A 24,579-nucleotide genomic window follows, 5' to 3' on the forward strand; every position below is an offset into this window, starting at 1 on the left:
ACAGAGGTATGGTATTTATAAATACAATTTTGAGGTATTCTTACTTTGCTGGACTATTTACTATTTTCAGTACTTTTACTTCTACTCCACTACATCTCAGAGGCAAATATTATACTTTTACTCCACTACAATTATTTCGTTTTTACAAAAACTTGAGTTACTAGTTGCTTTGTAGATGTATAATTACAAAACATACATTAATTAACCACTTCAGCCCTATACTGTACATTTCACCATTTGAAAATAGCATATCTACAAGCTCACAATGAGCTTGTAGCTATTTTCAAATGTCTTTTTAAAATATATTTTACACACTTGAAAACATGTGAAATAGGACATTCTGTATAATGATGAGTACTTTTACTTTTGGCACTTTAAGTACATATTGATACCAATACCTTTGTACGTTTACTCAAGTCAATTTGGAATTCCAGACTTTTACTTATAACAGAGTATTTCTACATTGCAGTATTGGTACTTTTACTTAAGTACAAAATGTGAGTACTTTCTCCACTACTGCATTTTAGTCTTTTGACTCTTGTGGTAACACTTCCCGTAACTCTGTTGTCTGATGTAAAAAATAAATGCTGCATGGTCCTAGCGCTTGATATTGTATTTCAGGAATTGTATATTTATTAACTGTAAAATACATAGATAAATATATTTCCGGTACATTTACAGTATATTTCTATGTCATCGGGAGCAGACACTGATACATACAAATTGTGTTTAATAGAGTTATAGAGGAATGGAATTTGTTCTGTGAAAAACCTACTAGTGAAAGATATAAAAATATATTAATTGAAAAGGTTTCGCAGTATGACTTGGAACTGCTGATGAACTTGTTTATCACACATTTTTAGTGAATCAGGATTTGTCAAAAGGACAGCAACATTATAAATCAAATGTCTCCTTTCTAGAATTGGCAAGTGTGGTGTGTTCTCGATCTCTCAAATATAATTAGCAAAGAAGTCAGTGGTATACAATATAGAGATAGAATCTATCTTAAGATACTGCTTTGAAACACTTTGTACTCTCGATTGCCTCATATTCTCTGTACAGATCAATATATTTTATTCTCACACAACTCTCTTTTCTCTACCATTTAGAGATTTTCACTATTGAGGGAAATGCCTTTGGCAGGCCTTGCGTGTTTCCCTTTTCCTACAAGGATGAATGGCATTCAGACTGCGTCACCAGCTCCCGTTCAAAGCGCAAATGGTGTGCAGTTGAAGCAAGATTTGAACATGAACTCTGGGGCTACTGTCCATCCATGTGTGAGTATTATCATTGGTTACCAATTTACAATTTAGGCATTTAGCAGACACTCTTAATCCAGAGCAATTTACAGTAAGCAAGAACAAACATGGTAATACATGGAATATTATCTATATAATAAAACTATGCGTAATGCTAAGTTACATAAATTGAGCCTATGCATACGCCTGTAAGGTCGTCGAGGCTAGGGCAAGTACTATGGCAAGTGCTACGGGCTAAGATAGAGTCTGAAGAGGTGGGTTTTCAGACTACGGCGGATGTTTGGGAGTGAGTCTGCAGTTCTGATTGCAATGGGAAGTGCATTCCATAGTTTTGGAGCCAGAAGGCCAGGGAGAAGAGTTTGGGACGTGTGGAGCGTTGTCCCGGCGTTTTTAGCGAAGGTAGTTCCAGCCTCCCTGCGTCGGCTGATCTGAGCGTGCAGGAGGGTTTGTAGGGTCCGATCAGACTTGCAAGATATGGGGGTACCATACCTTTGGTTGCTATGAAGGCTACCATCAGAGTTGTGTACTCTGTTATATATTACCATGTTATTGACAGTACACAGTATAATTTTTGCAAACAATAGTCTGTCTATATAAAATATATAAAAATATTCTTCGCAAAGAAATAATCCAGCTACTTGTGAGGAAACCTGTGGTATCTTGTCTGTAGCACACTGACTGTTCCAATCCAAAACGTCAAAATGTCAAGAGTTTAATTTCAGAATTCTACTATTTTTACTCATTAAACTTATAGCCTTAAAGTACAATTGCAGGTAGATGTTTGTGTTGATTTGTCCTATTCCTGTATTGGTGTTTCTCAGCCACAGATAATTGGAAGAAGCACCCTGTAACTGGAGTGTCCTACCAGGTCAACAGGCAATCAGCTCTGAGTTGGTTTCAGGCTCAAACCAGCTGTAAGCAGCAGGGAGCCTCCCTCCTCAGTATCACCGACCCCCATGAGCAGGCATATGTCACAGGTATAGTAGTACCACCCTGTATATCCTACCATGAGCAGGCATATATCACAGGTATAGTAGTACCACCCTGTATATCCTACCAGTGGGTTTCAAACCTTTTCATGTCAAGGACCCCCAAAATGATATGCATTTGTTTGTTTTTTGTGGCTTTCGCCTTTATTTTATATATTTTATGGAGGGACAGACAGTAGGCTGACAGGAAATGGGGAGAGAGATGGGGGGGAAGACATGCAGTAAAGGCCGTCGGGATCGGGAGTCGAACCCGCGGCACACTGCCAGACTGGATTACCAGCCAAGGTGCCTGGACCACTGAGCCATGGCCCAGGCCATGATATGCATTTGTAATTTGAGAAGCAAAGATTGTAGTTAAAAATGTTCGCTTAAAAAATATATACTGGTATATTAAAAGATTTGCAAACATTTTCTCTTCTCTTCTCTCACCACACACACACACACACACACACACACACACACACACACACACACACACACACACACACACACACACACACACACACACACACACACACACGCAGCATTGTTAGGGTCAGAGAATTATATTCTCTGGACTGGACTGAACCTGAACCCAGACCATGGCTGGGGATGGGCAGATGGGAAGCCATTCCGCTATCTACAGTGGGATTCTGGTAAGTGTTCCTTAACCTGCAACATTTCTTCCATTCCCTAGTATCACTTACCTGTGCAGTGCATGGCCGCAGCAGTGGCGTGGACTGATTGTGGCTCAGCCTTACTTACCCACCATTTTTAATATTGTACATTCCCTCGAGGGAGTGAATCGCACGCCTCTGATGTGGCTAATTTTGAGGTCTGTGGAAGACAACTGTAGGGCCTTTCTGAACTGTGTGCAAAGATACAAATGTTTGTGAGTCAAAAAACCCTGAAATAAATGGATGGTTTTGTTTGGTTTGTTTTCAGAGAATCCACTTCCTGATCCAGGACACGCCTGTGCAGTGATAGACTCTGGAGCACAGTCCAACTGGAAAAGTGCTGTCTGCAGCAAGAAGCTAGGCTACATCTGTCAAAAAGGAGGATCCTTGCCACGGCCTACTGAAGGTACGGTACAGAAGAAAATTATTCTATTCTTCTTTGCTGTAATTGTTTGTTTGCAATTATTGTTATTCTATCTATTTACTATTCATTTCTGATCAGTTGAGACAGGTCACTGTTCAAGCCCTTGGACTCCCTACAATGGTCAATGCTTCCATCTTCACCGTGAAAAGAAAACTTGGTCCGATGCTAATACTGAGTGCCGCAAAGAAGGAGGAGACCTGGCCAGTGTTCATAACATAGAGGACCACAGCTTCGTCATCTCTCAACTTGGATACGGTATACATGATGGCCACAGTTTATTTTTTATTTTTTACAGATTGTAAATATGTGGATCTGTGTTTGTATGGGGAAAAATAGGAAAAATAAAATCCAAATAAAAAAACGATAATAATAATAATAATAATAATAATAATAATAATAATAATAATAATAATAATAATAATAATAATAATAATAATAATAATAATAATAATACATTTATATAGCACCTTTAAAAAACTGGGTTTGCAAAATAAGAGGCATAAGACAGAAGTAGTAAACCAGCATGAAAGGGATTTAAAAAAAAAAACAGGTTTAAATGGGTTTAACCAACACCTGGAATTCTGTATCCCACTGTCTCCATGTGTGTAGCCAGCAGTGACGAGCTGTGGATCGGTCTGAACGACAGGAAGACTGAGAGACTATTTGACTGGACCGACCACTCCACTGTCACATACACCAGCTGGGAGTTTGGGGAGCCGAGTACCTCTGGTGACACAGAGGACTGTGTTCTAATGCGGGGAGAGGTAATATGAGCATAAATGTACAGTTGGGTGCCACCGATATTGTCCCTTATCATTTGACCCATTTAGGCCTGACCTCAAAATTTAAAAAAAATCCTTCTAAATCCTCCAGTTTTCTGAAATAAACATTTTCACGATTTTTCAAAAATAGCAGACCTACAAGCTCGTAGCGCGCCACTGGGTGGCGCGCTATGAGCTTGTAGATCTGCTATTTTTCAATAGCTAAATTATAACATAATGTTTAAAACACCAAAAGGGGTTCCCGCCCAAAATGGGTTAACTGTCCTTTTGCGCAGATCACGCAAACCTCAGCAAAAAGAAAAGGACAATATCGATGGCCTCCAACTGTACACATTTTTATATCGATCTATCAATGCACCACGTCTCTCTCTGTCTGTACAGTACACACAGTACGTCTGTACGTGTGTACGTCTATAATGCACGTAACTCGAGAACCGTTCACCACACCAACTTCAAATTCGACACACACGTTCCACACCCCTGCAGGGAGTACAGTGCCCGATGTTGAGTCAGTAGGGACCCATGGGTTGTCCAGAACCGCCACAAAAGGACCCTGCCCGAGCTCTGGATAGGGCCCCTGCCCAGGCTCCTTCTGACATCACAACACTCACACATATTTGGGCATGCCTGATACAGAACTCCATATATCGGAATAAAGGAACACAGAGAGACAGATACAGAAATCTCCATATATGGGCATAAAAGGGACACAGACAGATGGGTGGAACGGGTACTCTGACACTGGTACAACGGGTGGGGCATGGATCTTCAACTTCCATCGTTACCGACTCTGTGCTCTACACCCGGGCACCAGTCTAGTATGTATAACAGCTATATTTTTTAGATGGCAACTTTACTGATATTTTACATTAATTTTCTAGTGTGAGGAGAACATGTAAACATTTGCATATTGTAGGCTATATTGCACTGATTGTGTGCAGTGGCATTGTTATGCTGAAAAACACCCAGCTAGAGATATTTTGTTGTACTGTAATCAGTGTTGTTTTTGGCAGTACATTTAGATTTTAGTTTTAGTCATTAGTCTCTTGAATAGTTTGCATTTAGTCTTAGTCACATTTTAGTCACCTGGAATGTTTTAGTGTTAGTCTAGTTTTAGTCGACTAAATATCATGAGATTTTAGTCGACTAAATCTACAGTTGATTTAGTCGAACAAAATGTATTTTGGCGGGCCTTGATGCCGTCGTAATGACTGTTAATAGCCGATCTACAAGCTCACAACGCGTCGCAGAGCGACGCGTTGTGAGCTTGTAGATCTGCTATTTTCAGCATGCAACCAAGTGTAAAATGACTTATACTGGATCTCTTGTCCACTAGTCCCTTCCTAGCATTTTAGTCTAGTTTTTATTTGTTGACGAAATTATCAGTATATTTAGTCATCGTTTTAGTCGTCATGGCTTAGTTTTTATTTAGTTTTATGTAGTTTTCATCAGTGAAAAAAGGTAGTCGACGAACATTTTTCGTCATAGTATTAGTCGACGAAAACAACACTGACTGTAATATCACTATAGTGACCTTTGTAACTTTTGTACCGTGCAGAAGGGGAACTGGGCAGACCGCTCATGTGAGGAGAAACATGGGTTTATGTGTAGTAAACCAAGTGCTACCAAACCCACCGAAGATGAAGTGGAGCAGAATGTAGGCTGCAAGCCTGTGAGTGTTTCATTATTTTTGTTATTACAGACACATTCAAATTATCACTGGAATTTAAATAGGCCTACCAGGGCGATAATGACCAGGGCAATCATTATTTCTAATAGCAATATGACAAAGACAATGAGAAAACAGTAATTATAGGAACTGTGCAATCTACACTTTAACTATGAGCTGCGTGCGTGGCATGCCAGTGACATTGTCATGGTTAAACTGACCTTTATTATAAAATTGCCAGTGGCCACTGCAGTTACAGGTAAATGAAATTAAATGAAATGATTACTATATTTACCCAGGGTATCTGGGCTAAGCTCAAGAACTTGTTTCCAGCCAGGCCCTGCTCATAGAACATTTCATCGTAGTGGTTCAATGCCTTGTTCAAGGGCACTTCAGTAATGTGGATGTGTTCACTTCAGTGGTCATATAGATAGCTTTCATTAGAATGCCTCTCACATCGCAAGGCCAGTGTTGTACAGTATAATATTAGACTTAACTACACCTCACACAACCATGCACTTAAACTCTGACCATATTTTTATTCCCATGGGCACCACTAAAATGTCTTTGTGGAAAATAGCCAACATGTTATTTTCTGCTATTATGTTCCCCCCTGAGGATGCTATGGTTCCAGTGGCTAACCTATGCATTGTCTGTAGCATCTTTCTACCATTAAGGTTAGATCACTTGTCGGTTGCTTCCAGACACACCCAGCCACCCACCATAAAATAATGGATCTATATAGTAAATTATATCTATGTCATGGAGTAGATCAGGCTATTTTCTCTTTCCGGCTGCAGAAAGAAAAGTTTATAACGTTTTTTGTCCAATTGGGTTAAATAGTAATGGCTTTTGCGGAAGGATTTTGTAGAGGCATGCAGGAATGAGTGACTACAATTACTGTCTTGCTCATGTAACCTATTTCAATTAGTCTAATGCTGACAATGTCAAAAAATATTTGAATATTTAATTAAATTATTCGGTAGGCCTATACTATATTTAATAAATACCCTTTTTTTTGACGTTTTTTTTTAATGACACAGAATAAAATGTTCTCTGGTCATGATTAACCAGGATCCTGGATGGCTTAACATATTTTAGATTGATATTGTGGGAAATCTCTATGGGAAAAATGAATGGGCTTTCGGTATCTGTGGCACCACAAAATGTCCACCACTGCCACCACTATACTATAGCAGGGGTTCTCAACGTTTTTGGCCGGGGACCCCCTGGAAAGGCTTTGGCAATGTCTCGGGACCCCCGCCCCACCCCCTCCCGACCCCCAATATAAATTGACTGCTACAATAACCTTAAACCATTTTGGGCGGGAACCCCTTTTGGTGTTTTAAGCATTGTTATAATTTAGCTATTGAAAAATAGCAGATCTACAAGCTCGTAGCGCGCCACCGAGTGGCGCGCTACGAGCTTGTAGGTCTGCTATTTTTGAAAAATCGTGAAAAAAAAAATATATATATCTTTTTTTTTTTTTTTTTTTTAAATAATTTGGGGACCCCCTAAAATAATTTGGCGACCCCCCGAGGGGTCGCGACCCACGGGTTGAGAACCCCTGCACTATACTATAGCAATGATTACTATCAGACTATATAGTGCTATTAACAGTCAGTGGCACTTATTTAACCCTATTTATATATTGCCTGTGTTACAGGGTTGGAAAAGACATGGTTCCTACTGCTACTTGGTGGGTTCTGTGACAAAGACGTTTGATGAAGCCAAAGCCGAATGCACGAGCTCAGGCTCATACTTGGTGGATGTTTCAAATGGGTGAGAACGTTTTTTCACTTTAACGTGATCAACCTCAGGAAATCACAGGTCTTACTGTGATTTACATTGCGACCGTGAAAACCTGCATTTCCTGTTAGGTTGTTGGTCCATATGGTCACGCCTCGTGACATCACGCCTCCATATATGGTCACGCCTCGTTACATCATGCCTCCATAATATGGTCACACCTCGTGACATCATGCCTCCATATATGGTCACGCCTCGTGACATCATGGAGACCCTTAGATCTCCATATATGGTTGTCAGTCCATCACGCCTCGTGACATCACGCCTATCAGGTGACTATCATCACCTGGATCTCCATATGAAGATCACAACACTGACCTCATCAAACCCTGGATAGCCATACATGGAGAAGACTGGATCATCACCTACATCTGTATATATGGAGCCTTACAGCAAATCTACATCTGACCTCACTGACACCAGATTAATAGTTTAACTCCTGCTTCTCAACTGTGCCATTTTAAGAAGCTCTGTTGTTTGCGACCTCACCCTTTAGTGCGAGGTCGCTTCTCACCCTCAGGTCGCCTTACTGGTTATATAATAATGTATGTACTTTTATTGCCTTCACGTGTTCACATCCTGTTGATTTCTCTACATGTTTCTAGAGTGGATAATGCATTCCTTATCAGCCTGGTGGGGATGAGACCAGAGAAGTATTTCTGGCTGGGTCTCTCAAACCAGAGAAATATTGATAGTTTTGAGTGGAGCAACAAAGCAACTGTGAGATTTACTCACTGGAATGCACTGATGCCAGGTACTGTATGGAGAAAGAATATTTCCGTAACTTTTAATTGAATTCCAAAATGAAATGCTGGAAAATAAAATGTATCAAAGAAATGGCAAAAATACTTACCGCAGTTCTTTATATTGTGAAGAAAAGGTCCCGCACACTGTCTTTCACTTATAGAGCAGTAGTTTTATTAGATGACAACGTTTCGGTCTAAACGACCTTCATCAGGTATCAGGTATTATATAAAGAACTGCGGAAGTGTTTTTGTCATCTCAGAATATCTCAGAATATCTTTATTGTCATTGTACAAGACAACGAAATTGATTTGCAATCCAGCTCAAGTGCATTTAAAACAAAAGACATAATACTCTATATACCACCATTCTTGATGATGATGTACGATGATTAGAGCGCCCCTCATTTCACACAGGTGTGATTTCTAATAATTCATTGATTTTAATTTTCTTTATTCAATGATTTTGACAGATAAACGTTATTACTTGCGCAAGCAGAGCGTGCCCAAGTAACCACAGTAAACCGCTAATCAACTTACAAATTACATATACATAGAGGCATTTCCTTTAATCCACCCGACACTGAAACATATCTTTATTATGTCGCCATTGAGAGCCAGTTATACCAGTACTTGCACGCTCTGCTTGCGCACTAGGGTGCAACAAGCAAGTAGGCACTCGACAGAGTGCAGTTCTAGTTATTAATATGTATTTATTTTATTTTAGGCCACCAGCAGGGTTGTGTTGCCATGCTGACTGGGATTTTTTCCGGGCTCTGGGACATCCTGCCCTGCACTAATAAAGAGAAGTACATCTGCAAACATCTGGCAGAAGGGGGGGTCATAACCCCGCCCCCGCCCACTCCAACCCCGATCAACTGTACTGAAGGCTGGACGCCTGTGGCTACCAGACACTTCTGCTACAAGGTAGAACGCAGGAAGTGAAATGCTTCACATGGGCAGATGCAAAAGATGCAAAGATCACAGCATAATTTGTCGATCTGTCGCTTTGTATATCTGTTGCTCACATGGTCGTTGACGTCATCAAGCGTGCGTCCGTAGTGACGTGTGCCATTGCAGCTACAGTTGTAGTTTTGTAGCTTTGCATCTAGAAGTTGAACCCAGCTCAGCTTCAATTTGTAGCTTTGTATCTTCATGTCGCTGGCTTCCATTGACAATGCATGGTAGACTATCTTTGCATCTGCCTGTGTAAATGCAGCAAAAGGCTTCATTCACATACATTTAGCCAGGGATCACTCAAGTAAGAGATTTTGTAATCCAACTCAATTAGACTTAAAGTTTAATAAAAAGGAATTAAAAGACCTAAGCCCACGTACTTGACCTGCGTCCGGATGTACTCGCACTGTAGCATTAGCTATACTATCTTATTGTAGCACTGGATCATCATGATAGTGACTTCTTCTTGTTTGTGTCTCAGTTCTTTACAGGACCACGTTCTGGTGAGAAGACCTGGCATGAATCCAGAGACTACTGCAGGGCCATCGGAGGAGATCTACTCAGCCTCCACAGTAGAGGAGACATAACAAAAACGTCACGTACACGGTAAGACCTGAGACACAGCTTCAGAACCAGTTCTCAGGATGTTTTAAATACTGTATGTTGCTTTTCAACACATAATATAATGACCAAATCTGGGAAATGCTCACTGCTTTTCATTTGCTTTTCTTTTTTTAATCACCACAGCTACGGGAGAGCCTGGATTGGCCTCAATGCTCCTGACCAAACCACTGGTTTTGTCTGGACTGATGATTCAGCTGTGAGTTGAAAATGTTGGACAACTCAATTGTCATGTTTTTATTTTTTACTCCTCAAAAACATATTTACGGGACAAATAGTTTAGTGGCGTACGTATAGTACGTACGGGCGAATGGGGCACTCCCACAGCTTTCTGAACAGTTGCATGTGCTCGCCCGTATGTGTATGTCCTCATCCCTGACCTCGACCATGCATGGTCTCATGATGTCATCATCCCTAATGCTAATTCTGCCCTGCATTAAGCCTATGGGACCGATCGCGTCTAGCTCTCGCATGAAATGCAGCCTCTCTTCTGTAGCGGGAATATAAAGAACGTACGTTTTACCTACTCACCAATACAAAGACGGGTTGTGTAATTAGAAAGCTTACTTTCCTTAGTGGACGCACTCTGAGCCCCCCACCACACGTATAATATGTACCTTTTATTTTTTTGGCCAGAAAGGGACTGTTTTCACCGGACGGAAAAATCTTTCCTATACCCCTTCAAATAGACAGCAAATAGATAATTGTGCCATTTGTTTTTCTTCACAGGTAAATTTCTTACACTGGATGCGTGGACAGCCAAACAACCCAAATAATTCTCAATCATGCGTTGAATTCGGAATGTCCCAATGGGATGAGGCAGGGTCGTGGAAAAACGTACACTGTGCGAGTTACAATGATTGGCTGTGCCAGATACGTGCAGGTAAGATTGTTCTCCTATGTGCGTGCGTGCGTGTGCGTGCGTGTGTCACTGGACCCTGAAGTCCAAGATCCACACAATCTTTAGACCCCATCTTGTTTTTAATTACTTAAAATACAAACTGTGTTCCAAGAAAGAAAGAAAGAAAGAAAGAAAGAAATAAATAAAAGGGAAATTAGTCTGGGCAAAGAAGTATGAAAAAAATAACATAATCACATAATCAAACTTTTGCATGCAAGTTCAAGTAGAGAAAGATGATACAGTATTTAATAGTGATCACTGGCACCTGAACCCTGATACTGACAGCAAAACATCTATGACTGTGCAGTATTATGGTGTTATTGATCATATTGGCCTCTGGTCTGTGTCTTCACAGGAGTCACTCCAATGCCACCCCCCAGTATCCCTGCCAAAGGTAAGTCTCCATTACATAACTATTATGTACAGTAGATACTATCAGCTAACAATTAGTTTGACATTAATGTTTTTAATTAATAGAACTTGATCGCGGGGGATTCAGTTGTCATAGCCATGAAACACGTAAGACTAGAAATATACAAAATAAGTTGTACAGTAAGGTTAGAATAGGGCATAGCATAACCATTATGTGGTTCTATCAATCCAAAGCTCATTCATTTTACCAGGCTGCTATGGTAAAAATGAATGGGCTTTGGATCAGTGGAATCACAAATTGATGAAGAATATTAATGAAAAAAGACTGCTCTGGCGATGTGCACAGACTTAATTCATAACATTTCTCAACCCTTTTCAGACTTCAATGAAACTGCGGATGGCTGGCTTGTTTGGCAAGGGAATCAATATAAAATGAGTCCGTTTTCTATGGCAATGGAAGATGCCCGCCATTACTGTCAACAGAAACATGGTGACTTGGTCACCATCAACAGTGAAGCTGAAAATACATTTCTGTGGAAACAGGTTGGCAACAACATTACATTACTTACTTAGTTACTTACAGTACTTAGCAATCATGGCACTGGATGCAATTCATTCGTATGACAGTAATAAGAAGTTCTGCCGTAATGACGGTGTGTGTGTGCGTGTGTGTGTGTGTCTGTGTGTCTGTCTGTCTGTGTGTACGTGCGCGTGCGTGTGTGTGTCCGTTTGTGTCTACAGATATCCAGAGGTTATAGTAGATATTACATAGGTTTGAAAGTGGACCTTGATGGCTCATATGAGTAAGTGTGTTATGTATTACATACTGCCTGCAAATTTGACAACAATAATCAAAATATAGTATTAGTATAGTAATATTATAGTATTATTGAGTGTAGACTAACCTACAGACGTGATGGTGTTGTTCTCTAAGGTGGCTGGATGGATCTCCAGCAGTGTTTACGAGGTGGGATGAGAATCAACCAGATTTTCGTAACAGTGATGAGAACTGTGTTTTCATGAACTACAATAATGGTGAGGACATTCAGCATTAGGGCTGTGAATCTTTGGGTGTCCCACGATTCAATTCGATTCCGATTCCGATTCAACTCGATTCTCAATCCAAAAGCATTTCTTTCCAGATTCAAAACGATTCTCTATTCAAAATGATTCTCAATTCAATACATATAGGATTTCATCACGATCTACTCCAGTCTTGTGGCATGAAAGTACATTTCTTAAAAAAGCTTATTGTAAAGGTTTTATCAACTGAATGTTGTGAACACACAAAGGTAAATCCAAGACAACATGTACAAAACCTTTTTAATTTCTGACTGAGTCTGACACTCAGTTACTTTTTCCTCACTCAGTTACAAGAACAATACATTCAAGTAAAAACTGCTGTAAAATAAATAAAATTGGTAGGCTTAAGGCTCATACATAGTCTGGATTTTCGGTGGTTAGGTGACCACCGAACTACAACATGACGTCACGAGCCGCGGTGAAGAGCAAACCACCGCCACCGCTCCAGCCCTTCTCTCTGTTTTTACTCACCACCGCTCAACGTTATTTCAGCTCCGGTGGTCAGCTCACCACCGGAGCGGTGGTCACCTCACCACCGAAAATCCAGACTATGAATAGGCCTTTAGGCTAGCTGGTAGTCAGGGACGTAGCTGACCATTTGGTTGCCCTACTCGTAGGCTATTTGTGCAGGTGTCATGTTGTGTGCGATTGAAGCGGCTGCTAAGCGCTGCTTCATGGCGTCTATGATGAAACCAAGAAATAAGTAGGCCTATATGCAATCCCAGCAGCTGCACATGTCCTGTGTACAGTATTTTGTTTGTTGTATAGGCTACAAATTCAGAAATGAAACAATTAACCCCTTTCTCTTCAATGTATTCACAGGTTTCTGGCATGATTACAATTGTGGTCTTGAGCACCGTTTCATTTGCAAACGCAGCGCCTCACCCCCTGTCAACACAACTGTAGCCCCCACTGTGGCTCCTAAAGGTGGCTGCCCATCACAGTGGACCCCATTTGGCTCAAAGGTGAGAGGTCTTTGTTAAGGAATATATAGAGCAGTGGTTCGCAACCATTTCTGGACCGGGGCCTACTTGAAAATCTCAAAAGTGTTGACGGCCCACCCATGCTTCATGGGCATGGATATATGATACTGACTATAATACTGACATGATGCTGATATGATAATGATACAATACTGACATGATACTGACATGATAATGACACAATACTGACATGATACTGACATAATGACGCAATACTGACATGATACTGACATAATGACGCAATACTGACATGATACTGACATGATAATGACACAATACTGACATGGCTGTAGAAAAGAATACCAGCACTCACGTAGTATCCTGGAAGGATTGAAGCTTTAATCCAGCAGCAAACAACAGTGTGGACATTTCGGCCCGAAACGTCCACACTGTTGTTTGCTGCTGGGGGGAAACATAATAAAGCTTAAATCCTTCCAGGATACTACGTGAGTGCTGGTATTCTTTTCTACAGTTTGTATCTTCCAGAACCGTGCAGCCGTGACATTATGACATGGAAATACTCTACAGAGTACTTGCTTTTGCTTTCTTCTTCACAATACTGACATGAAACATGATACTGTCATGATACTGTCATGGTACTGACATGATACTGACATGATAATGACATGATACTGACATGATAATGACATGATATACATGTCATGTAGATTTTGTAGATTTTTGGCAAGTAGCCGTCGGTCCGTCGTACAACAGAGTATATATTAGGCTTTAGTAACCTTTCCAGATGGTTCCACCTCAAACCCCATTCAATCTTGAAAATAGCAGATCTATAAGCTCAGAACGCTTTACATTGCGGCTCACTGTGAGCTTGTAGATTTGCGATTTTCACTATATTTAAAAAATGGGGGTTAATTCAAAATGTACTTTTTCCCTTTCCTCGAGTCAAAAGTACAATATTTCAAAAGTACAATATTTCTCTTTGAAATGTTGTGGAGTAAAATTCAAGTATCCACAAATAAATACAGTTCTCAAGTAAATGTACTTGGTTACTGTGCACCACTGGTTGTGGCTTGGTCTTCCCTCCTGAACTACAGTTGTAGCAACTCCATAAATGGGGATATAATATTACTTTGTAAGGATATTGGCTATTCATCTCTCAGAAACAGAAAGTTAACATTATTTTAATATGTCATACTCATAGTGCTACCAAATCATTACCGACCGGAAGGACACATGGACTGCTGCAAGGGCACAATGTAAAAATAAGAAAGGGAATTTAGTCTCCATTATGTCAAGGCATGAGCAAGGTATGTCATATTTCCTTTTGTCAATGAAAGATTTCACACACACACACGCGCGTGCACGCCTATATGTCCATCCATTGAACAATGTCCCTGTTTAGTTGCAATGTTATATTAAATAAATGTATATTCAGGAAACATTTGATGTATTTTTGATTAATTTACATAATTATCATTCTTTGGTAAAGGGGTTTTAAGGCCTATTCATACTGGTCACCAAAAAAGGTTTACCAACCCAGTATAAAACCAGCTGCATTCACGTGAGACTCTCCAAATCATTTTTTTGTAGTATTTCTGGCCAGCCAAATGGCAACAGCAGCAGCAGCTTCAGATCTTTGGATTGGTTTGAACAGTATAAGCGGCATTGGATTTTACTGGACTGATGGGCGTCCAAAGCGATACACAAACATGCGTCCCATCTCTGTGAGTAGAGTATTGAGATCTGTTTTAAGCAATTGAGTTCTTATGCTGACTACAAATCCATTTCTTAGACATAAAGTATCATACAAAATAATAATAATAATAATTAAGATTGACTTTCCGATTCTTCATTTTAGCCACCCCGTCGAGTCCCAATGTCCCTCTCTCAACATCGACGGAATTATATGGTAATTATGTTCCAACAGGATTTTTTTAATTGTAATGGTTCTAAATAAGTTATTCTAACTAACTAAGGGCAGTGTGATGAATATGTACCAATATTAATACATTCATATATAACTGTCTATCTGATTTTTCATTTAGGAATTCCGTCGACACTACCTTCATACAATGTATGACACTGACGAGGTAATAAACATGAATTTCAATTGTAACGCTTGAATTATACTCAAATAACAATGTGCAGTGTAATCTAGTACAGTATTTAAAGGTGGTGTAAGTGTTATCATTTTTGTTAAAATAAGTGTTAAATACATCTATTGTGATCACTGAGTGTTTGTTCAGTAATGTTGTTTGTTCAGAGTCTCCCCATCCCTCCAGATCCTTAGTAAACTAAAATACACTGTCAGGCCAGGATAACAATTTTATCCATCCACCAGGACAGAAAATGAGCAGACAAAATTGGAACTGGAACACTATGGCATTGAAGCTGATGAATTATCTTTGTGGAGTTCTCTCTCCTAATTGGATAAAATTAGCATCCCGACCCGAAGATGTATTTTCCGTTTATTAAAGAGCTGGAGAGATGAGGAGACCCCTGTTAGGGAATATAGAGCTTTAAACAAACAAAATAAAAAATATATATATTTTATATAACAGAAACAAATCACATCACAATACATCATTTAAAAATATTTAATAAATCTCACTAAAAACAACATACATATACCAGTAATGTACATTCATATTACTTAAAATGCAAATTCTGATTCTTCTTAATTTCAGATTATTCTATCACACGGTTCTGAGGAGGTAATATGTTCTAACATCTATCTATAAATGCTCGTGAGTGAGTGAGTGAGTGAGTGAGTGAGTGAGTGAGTGAGTGAGTGGCAAAGTGATTTTAACGTTGTTTAATCCTGTTTTGCTTGCAATCTTTCCAGAATAAGGGTCAGTGTGTTTCGTTGAGCAGTGAACTTGCAAACCAGGAGTTTGGGAAATGGAAAATAAAGTCCTGCAATGACACCAATGGATATGTCTGCATGAGGGATGTGGGTGAGCTAAACTTCTGACCATATACCCTAATACAGTATGTGACCTTACTGGTCAGAAACAAGAGTGGTGGACAACCCTGACTCAACCCCAATACTTGAGTCAAACTATAGATAATCCTGCACAGATATTACTCAACTACAAAGGGAAGGTTGCTCTGTCAAATTAGTAATTGAAATTTCTTTGAGTACTTGCTTTCAAATTACAAAATTACATTACATGTTTTAATATATGCCTTGCATTATTATATTGCCTATGTGAAATATGTCTTTAAGTGGTTAATTGATAATGCACTTTGTCCAAGTCAAAAGTACAATATTTGTCTTTGAAAGGTAGTGGTAAAGTATCCAAAAATACAAATACTCAAGTAAAGTAGGCTACACAGTACACATATGCCTATTAAATCAAGAAAGATACTTAAGTACAGTACCCAAGTAAATGTACTTTCACCACTGTACATTTAACATTTACAATCAACATGTACATAATTAACATTGTCCTCAACATTGTCCGACATTGAAGCATTGTTCACGAAGAGTGCAATGCTAATAAATATAGTAGTTGTTTTGTCACTGAAGTAGGCCTATTTCCAAAACGCAATGACTTTAAATGCTAGAGCTGAATGATTCTATCTTTCTGTCCCTGGAATGTAAATGAGAAAGAATTGATTTAACATGTACTATGTACACGTGCAAATACTGTATTATGGTCAAAACGACTGTCCACTATAATTTTCCACAGAGCAACGCTTCCCAGTTGATGCAGAACCAATGACTCCTGATTACTATGTCAAACTGAGTAATGACTCTATAAAGATTCTGACTCAGAATGTGACCTGGGATCAGGCTAAGAAGCTTTGTGAGGCTGATGGTGCTCAACTGGCTAGCATTCGGAATGACTGGTCACAAGCCTACGTGGAACTGCAAGCTCTGAATCTCCAAACACCTTTATGGATTGGTCTCAATTCAAAGGAGGTACATGTTTGTGGGGGGTCCCCCAGCACAATGTGTTGACATAAACATCAGTTTAACCACTTTATACATCACCACTGAACTGAATCTGGAACTATAGCTTTGTTTATTGTGATTCTTGTGATTTATTTTGATAATTCTTGAAATTATTAATAATGGTTGTAGGCAAGAAAAAAATAGGGTTAGTGTACACTACATGTATACTCAAATCAAAATCAAATCAAAAAAAGTGTGTGTGTGTGTGTGTGTGTGTGTGTGTGTGTGTGTGTGTGTGTGTGTGTGTGTGTGTGTGTGTGTGTGTGTGTGTGTGTGTGTGCGCGCGTGCGTGCGCGCGCGCCGTGCGTGTGTACAGAAGACAGACAGGCAGACTGATTGATTGATTGATTTGTACATTTTTAAATGAACCATCCCTGCTTTCAGACTGGAGGTTACTTCAGGTTCATTGATGGTTGGCACCTGATCACAACCTACTGGGCACGAAACGAGCCAAGCAGAGGCCAGCCCTGTGTGTATGTGGACGTGGATGGAAAATGGAAGACTGCTCTGTGCAATCAAACCATGAATAGTGTCTGTATGAAGACCACAGGTATGACAATTATAGTAGCTGGATTACATCATCATCAAGTCATGACTTAAACCAGGGGTAGGCAACCTTTATTATCAGAAGAGCCATTTTTGGCCCAAATACAATTCTATCTGGAGTCGCAAAATATGTTTGCTTTAATAAAGCAAACTTTAAGTATTTGTTTTTCTGGTCTTTCAATATTACATTGTATTGTTTGCTAATTTCTCAAAGCATATCAAGTATACTATACCAGTAAGCCAGCAGCATTGGTGGTGAAAACAAACAAAGATGTCTTATCATTGTCAATTAATGAATACATTCTTCTATTCTTCTATTTTCCTTCATTAAATTTGATTCTGGTGTATAGGCAACATTGTTTTGCAATATCAAAATGAAAGAATAACTTTATGCCTACTACAAATTCAATAATAATTAAATGTAAAAAAAGAAAAGACAAGAAAAAGAAAACCTATTATTCCTTTTCATACTTCTTTGCCGTAGCAACTGGGAGCCACGGGAGAGGGCCTATAAGGGCCACATGGGGAGCCACGGGAGAGGGCCTATAAGGGCCACATGGGGAGCCACGGGAGAGGGCCTATAAGGGCCACATGGGGAGCCACGGGAGAGGGCCTATAAGGGCCACATGGGAGCCACGGGAGAGGGCCTATAAGGGCCACATGGGAGCCACGGGAGAGGGCCTATAAGGGCCACATGTGGCTCTAGAGCCGCAGGTTGCCTACCCCTGACTTAAGCAATTTAGTACACCAGAATAAATAAAGATTAATGTGTGCATTCATCTCCACAGTAAACAATATAGTCATTTGTCCCCACATTGGGTTGTATCAATTACACATTTGGTTCATATGGCACAGATGTTTTAATATTGGATCAAAGTCAAATATCAGACCAGCCCATTGAATCTCCAAACAGGAAATACCAGGCCTAATCTAGTGGTTCTCAGCCTTTTCTGGACCAAGGCCCACTTGAACATACAGAAGGCATTCACGCCTCCCCATCTGACCACTTAACACAGCCTCACCCATCTGACCACTTAAAGATGGAGTGCCACGATTTTTTTCCAACCTAAAACATGATCATCAGGAATTATTATAGGAGGAAGAACTTTTTCCAAAAAGTGTACAGTATTTGTTAAAATCATGCTTTTATGTGGACACACCCACCAGTTCATTAAGTATGCCTGGTTTGCCTGGTGGGTGGTCATGGGTGGTGATCCACCTGAACTGAAGCCGCACCCACAGCTGTAGTTGTATGATAAAGGGGGAGGGGTTAGGGGAGGGGCTGATAGTGTGATGTCACTATATATTACTGGTTATTTCATTGGCCTGTTTGACTGTCAAGGGTTCAGCCTCCAGGAAGAAACCCTAAATACAAAGTTAATACACCATTGCACATAAAAACGACTCCAGGGTGTCTAATGAAGTACTGTCACCTCATAGACATGTGAAAAACTGGAAAAATACAAAAATGGTGGCACTCCATCTTTAACACAGCAGCCGAATGGATCAATGGGAATAATGTAGTATATATTTATCACCATGAAAACTCTTTCATTTCTTTACCTTTATTTCAAGAGTTTAAAGAAAAATGCCATACTGTATATAGTTTGCCAGTGTCCTCAGGCATTCTGAATTTAATCGTATGAATAGTGTCTTGTTTTGTGATTTATTTTCATGTTAATTTGGTCATTGCAATTTCTCCCAACTACAGACATGCCACCACCGACTGTGTCGACTGAGCAATACCCGGGTGTCTGCCCTGACGCCGTGACTATGCCATATTCAGATAATATTTACTGGATGCCGTTTAGGGATAGTTGCTACCTGTTCGTGACACATGAAACCGAGTGGGCAAAGGCAGCTTCTAGCTGTAAAATAAAGGGTAAGACTACATTCTCTTACACACACACACACACACACACACACACACACACACACACACCACACACACACACACACACACACACACACACACACACACACACACACACACACACACACACACACACACACACACACCAGTAAGACTTGAGTGTACAGGGTTTGATGAGGTCTGGCCATATATGGAGCGTGTCTTGAGTGTACAGGGTTCGATGAGGTCAGATCAACATGTCAGGACAGGTCAGCTCCATATATGGAGATCTAAGGGTGGCAGGGGGGGCAGGGATCTTTATACTGTATATGGAGACGGGAGATGACCTGGGAAAAGGTCTTTAAATAAATACTTTTTGAAATGTCTATGAGGAAAATGAACGGGGAATCATTTCCTGGGCCCTGGTAGGGGAGGCAGGACTGCGACGCTCTGTAGTTGTTAGGTTCATATAGAGTCTATATGAACCTAACAACAGCACTTAAGCTACCTCCACATTGCACCGACGGTCGGCTGTCGGCCAGTTTGAAAGAGTCGCAAGCGTGTTGGCAGGAGACTCCCGACGAGAAGCTCCCATCGCTTGCCGCCCATATCGCCTTATCGACGCGCCGGAACCATAGAGTATAAAGAAGGATAGAGACTGATCTGTCAGTGGAAGTTGCTCAGTCTACTTCCGCATTGGACCACCAAATTTTGGTGGTCCAATGCGGAAGTGCAACCGAGCGCTCAATGTTAAAGCCCAGCTGCACGGGGTTTCCCGGTCATGAATCCACGGGTCCGCCTGTAGTCCCTCCTCTTACCACTAGGGCCCAGTGCTTCAACGTTGGAGTGCCTCACTGGCCCCTTGGCTGGAACCCGTTGATGATGAAGAACCGAACATGTCCGGTCGGTTGCCGATGTCGGGAGCGACGCTATCCATGTTGTAGTGATGAGGGGGGTAAATTACTTTACTCCACTGTAGAGTGGACTTTAGTCTGTTCGTCATGTTTCAGGGCTGACTACTGGTGTAGTGGGTGAATATCAACTCTCAATTAATATAATACAATCAATTAACTCCAGTCTCAGTGGCAGCGGTGGCCGAACGGATAGCGGCGCGGTCTTGATACCGGAAGGTTCCTAGTTCGAATCAGCCGTCCGACACGTTAAAATTACCACCGCTGAAGTGCCCTTGAACAAGGCATTGAACCACTACGATGAAATGTGTTCTATGAGCAGGGCCTGGCTGGAAACAAGTTCTTGAGCTTAGCCCAGATACCCTGGGTAAATATAGATTTCATTTCATTTCCAAATCAACTCCAAAGCAAGACTAGCGAAAATTATGCTATCTTTGTTTGTTTTGGTGTGAAGCGTGTTGCCAGATTCTGTGAGTGAAACACAACGACCAGGTCTATGAAAACAAATCCAAAAGAAGCAACCAGTTTCACTACTTGAGCCCTATTACATCAGCTATTTTTTACATGAATCATGAAAGCAAGCCCAAATAAGCAACTACACTTCAGAAATAAGCCCAAACTATAAAGCAACGGGCAACTATGAATATTAAGCTATGTTACAGGACAACTAGACCAAAGTCGCTTATAATAAGCAGACCTGGCAAAACTGCAAACCAGCGCTTTCTGCAATTTGCATGGTGGAAAATAATCTTTCATCAGCAGACTGTCTTTGTGCAGATAAGAAATGCTAGTCTGTTGCAATATGAGAGTTTTAAGTAGTCTTTGACTAGTCTGGACAAGTTGGGGGGCACCAACAAACATGTAAAGTTGCACCGTCTGTCGTGCAAACTATTTCTCACCATGAAGCTTCCTCCAGTCCTTACGGCTTGCCCTATAAGTGCCACAGCCTTGGGTAGGCAACCTGGCCTGGCGGAAATCTGCTCTCTGGGGTCGGGGAATGCACTTTTCTAGTTTTAATGTTCTGTATTTTGTGTTGTGAAGGTGCGGAACTAGCCAGCATCGAGGATCCTGCTGAGCAGAGTTTCATTGAAAGCAATGTGAAAATGCTTAAAGACAGCCACAGGAGCTTCTGGATAGGCCTGTACAAAACTAACAAAGGTACAGTTACACTGTCTTCTTCACCATAACAAAGACGATCAACAATTCACTGTCATGGTTAAATCATTAATGTACTGTAAATACTAAATCAAAGCAAATACATACTGTGTATATACATTACCAATAGTCTTGATTATGGAAGGAGAAAAGGGTAACACTTTCTATAAAGCCCACATCCATATAATGATTTATAAACATACTAATGCATTATAAAATGCTGTATAATGTGTGATTATGGGATTATTGTTATAAAGCATTTTGAGTATAACTATAATTATGCCGTGTTATAAGATTATAATACATTTAAATTATGATTATAATGCATTATACACACACGGTTTCATAGAAAGTGTTACCCAAGAGGACATATATAGACTTATTCTTTCTATGCAGGGAAGTGGATGTGGCTGGATGAGACACCTATGGACTACGTGAACTGGGCTCGATATATGCCAGATCATGACCATTATGGAGAGATTCGTTCTGATGATAGCATGTGGAGGAGTATGGATGGAAAGTTCGACAGGGCCTATATCTGTGAAGCCCCCAAAGGTAAGACCAGCAAACCACTATTACTTTGCTGCAGCAAAATACTGTGACTGGATTCCTTATCAGTGTTTGTTATCCGATTCATATTTTCCATTCTCCTCTACCAGAGATGCCGGACCAGTTGACGACAGTTGGTAAGATTAATTTATGGATTCACAGTGGAATCTTTATAGTTTAATTCCTGATAATTTGTTTTACAGATTATTTGACTAATTATGCATTGCTTATTTTGGTCCTTTGAATGTGCAGCTGCTCATAAACAAGAGGGAACTCACCAAAGCCATCGTATCCACTCAGCTTTGGTAGTGGTGCTGGTATTAACGGTGCTCTCAGTCCTAGCGGTCACTGCTTTCCTCCTCTATAAGAAGTCTGGCCGTCCCTTGCCTACCTTTGACAATCCACTCTACTTCAACCGTGAGCACTCCCAGCCTGACGTGACAGACACCAACAAGCTGATAGAGAAGGCAGAGGTGGAGAACCCAGAGCCTATTATAACTTTGTGAATGGCAAATCCTCGCACGATGTAATGAGACACATTGTATCTATAGTGATGGTAGTCATTGGTGTTTGCATTTGTACAGCCTAGTGATTATTGAACACTCTGCTGTGCCATTATATAAAATCATAATTTAATATGATCAATATAATTAATAGTATACATTTCCTTCCACATACATTTCACTTGTCTGTATGCAATTGATAGTTAACTCATGGGAGGTGAGTCCCAGACATTAAATTCTGAATGTCTTAGAAATGTAAACATACAGGTAAGGTGAAAACGAATTAAACATAAATATTTACAAGCCCTACAAGTATGTTTCACATTCAAAGTGTGTAAAACAATGTGGGTGTGAATTTTCAACTAAGGTGACACTGATGTGTTAATTTTAATGTTGGATTGAAATCTTTTTGAAAGCTTTTTATGTGGTTAGAAACAATTAGATTTACATGTAATTACTATTGATGCATTAAGTGTAAATAGGATACATTGTAAAAATCTATTTATGAGACTTAACCGTCTTTTGCATAACTTCACTGTCAGGAGGAAACTCCATTTTTGAGGTTTTAGATTGTTTTGCCCCCCCCCATAAATCAATGCTATTGAATACCCCTTACGTCTGTGTGTTGGCTTTGGACAAAACCTCTTAACTCCACTACCTCTCCCCCTCTCATGCAAGTAATTGACAATAAAGTCCCAATACCTATTTTGATGAGGCAGACTGCCACAGACAGTATTGCATTTGCAAAAATATAAGGTTTTCTTCATTACCCATGCTCTTGAATCTTTTTTTTCTTTCTCTCCTTGCTCTTTTTTAGCACTCTGCCTTTCTTTAATAGTTTTACATGTTAGTTATTTCTTTTTCATTACTATTCTACTGTTGTTATTGTCTATGCTGCTGCATTGTCTAAAGGGAGCCAAATCGTATGTACCTGTATACACAAGATCTTCAATAAAGTACAACCTTGAACCTTGATTTTCTTAAAAATTTATATTTTTCATTTCCTAAAAACATTTTGGAGTTAGGTAGGAAATATCCCCACTCAGACCAGGTCAGACCAGATGGGTTAACCAAATTGACCATACCACATCCAAACAGACCCATTTTAACCTCAGTCCGTAGCTTTCACTGCCGGAAAATGCACACTTTAGTTATATGAAATTGGCTATGCCAAATCCAAAAAACACAAAGAATTCATATTTAGAAAATGTTTCAGATGTAAAAAAAAACATTCTCAGATGATGGAATGATGATGGATGATGATGGTCATCTTCTGAAGCTTCAAGGGCAAAGATAATCAACTTCAAAATCTCAAAAATAGGTCATAACGACCTCTCAGTCATGTACCCCTCCGTACCGGGCCACTGCGGACAGTATTTATAACTGGGGGTCCTGAGAATAGCTGTTCTACCACACATCCACCACAAGATGACGCATTGAATCCTCTTTTGAAAGTACCCTCTAGTCAGCCTCTCTGCCTCTAGTGAACGCGATGACAGTTTCCTGTAGACTGGGAGAAGGGGCCGAGCCTGAAGGCTTGGATGCGTGTGTGCGTGCGTGTGAGGCGGTGTGAGAGAGACAGGGAGAGCCCCTGGCAGAGCAGGATGTGTTCTAGGAAGAGATTAGTCTACGCTACAGAATATACTAGCTGAAATAGACGCCATGAAGTGAAGTGGACTGAAAAGCGCTACTAGACGCCTTCATTTTTTTATTTCAATTTTAATCTTGTGCGGATGTCGCAGGTGATACGACATACGAAGGGTGAGTTGCTGTTTTTCTGTGCGTAAAAGGTGAAACTAGTAACGAAAGTCGCGCTTGTTGTGGTTTTGGTTTCGTCTCGCTGGGCTCTAGTGCTTTTGAATCAGACTGTTGTTCACCAGTGAGATGCATAAA

At 40.3% G+C, this 24,579-nt stretch overlaps 2 protein-coding genes across 4 annotated transcripts in view; both read left to right on the forward strand.

Annotated features, from left to right (window-relative positions):
• Nucleotides 1-1,172: 1,172 nt before the first annotated feature.
• Nucleotides 1,173-23,777, forward strand: LOC306943139 (macrophage mannose receptor 1-like; the record flags this gene model as incomplete). Its single annotated transcript, XM_079529341.1, has 31 exons — nt 1,173-1,221; nt 2,081-2,236; nt 2,794-2,883; nt 3,173-3,310; nt 3,407-3,583; nt 3,938-4,092; nt 5,669-5,782; nt 7,446-7,561; nt 8,194-8,342; nt 9,059-9,258; nt 9,770-9,894; nt 10,036-10,108; nt 10,639-10,792; nt 11,166-11,204; nt 11,562-11,725; nt 11,924-11,985; nt 12,117-12,217; nt 13,088-13,230; nt 14,411-14,516; nt 14,800-14,933; nt 15,068-15,118; nt 15,255-15,299; nt 15,897-15,923; nt 16,055-16,166; nt 16,905-17,137; nt 17,555-17,720; nt 19,428-19,598; nt 21,521-21,637; nt 22,031-22,189; nt 22,294-22,320; nt 22,436-23,777. The coding sequence occupies 31 exons, from the start codon at nt 1,173-1,175 to the stop codon at nt 22,687-22,689; spliced, it is 3,807 nt and encodes a 1,268-aa protein (XP_079385467.1). The 3' UTR covers nt 22,690-23,777.
• Nucleotides 23,778-24,156: 379 nt separating this feature from the next.
• LOC306943926 (extended synaptotagmin-2-B-like) overlaps nt 24,157-24,579 on the forward strand; it is a gene marked incomplete at its 3' end in the record, with an annotated part of 74,120 nt that continues 73,697 nt past the window's right edge. For all 3 annotated transcript variants that reach the window (XM_079530464.1, XM_079530465.1, XM_079530466.1), the window contains exon 1: nt 24,157-24,447. The remainder of the gene's footprint in view (nt 24,448-24,579) is intronic.

This window comes from Electrona antarctica (genome assembly GCF_951216825.1).
Source record: "Electrona antarctica genome assembly, chromosome: 19".
In the NCBI taxonomy this organism is placed as follows: Eukaryota; Metazoa; Chordata; class Actinopteri; order Myctophiformes; family Myctophidae; genus Electrona; species Electrona antarctica.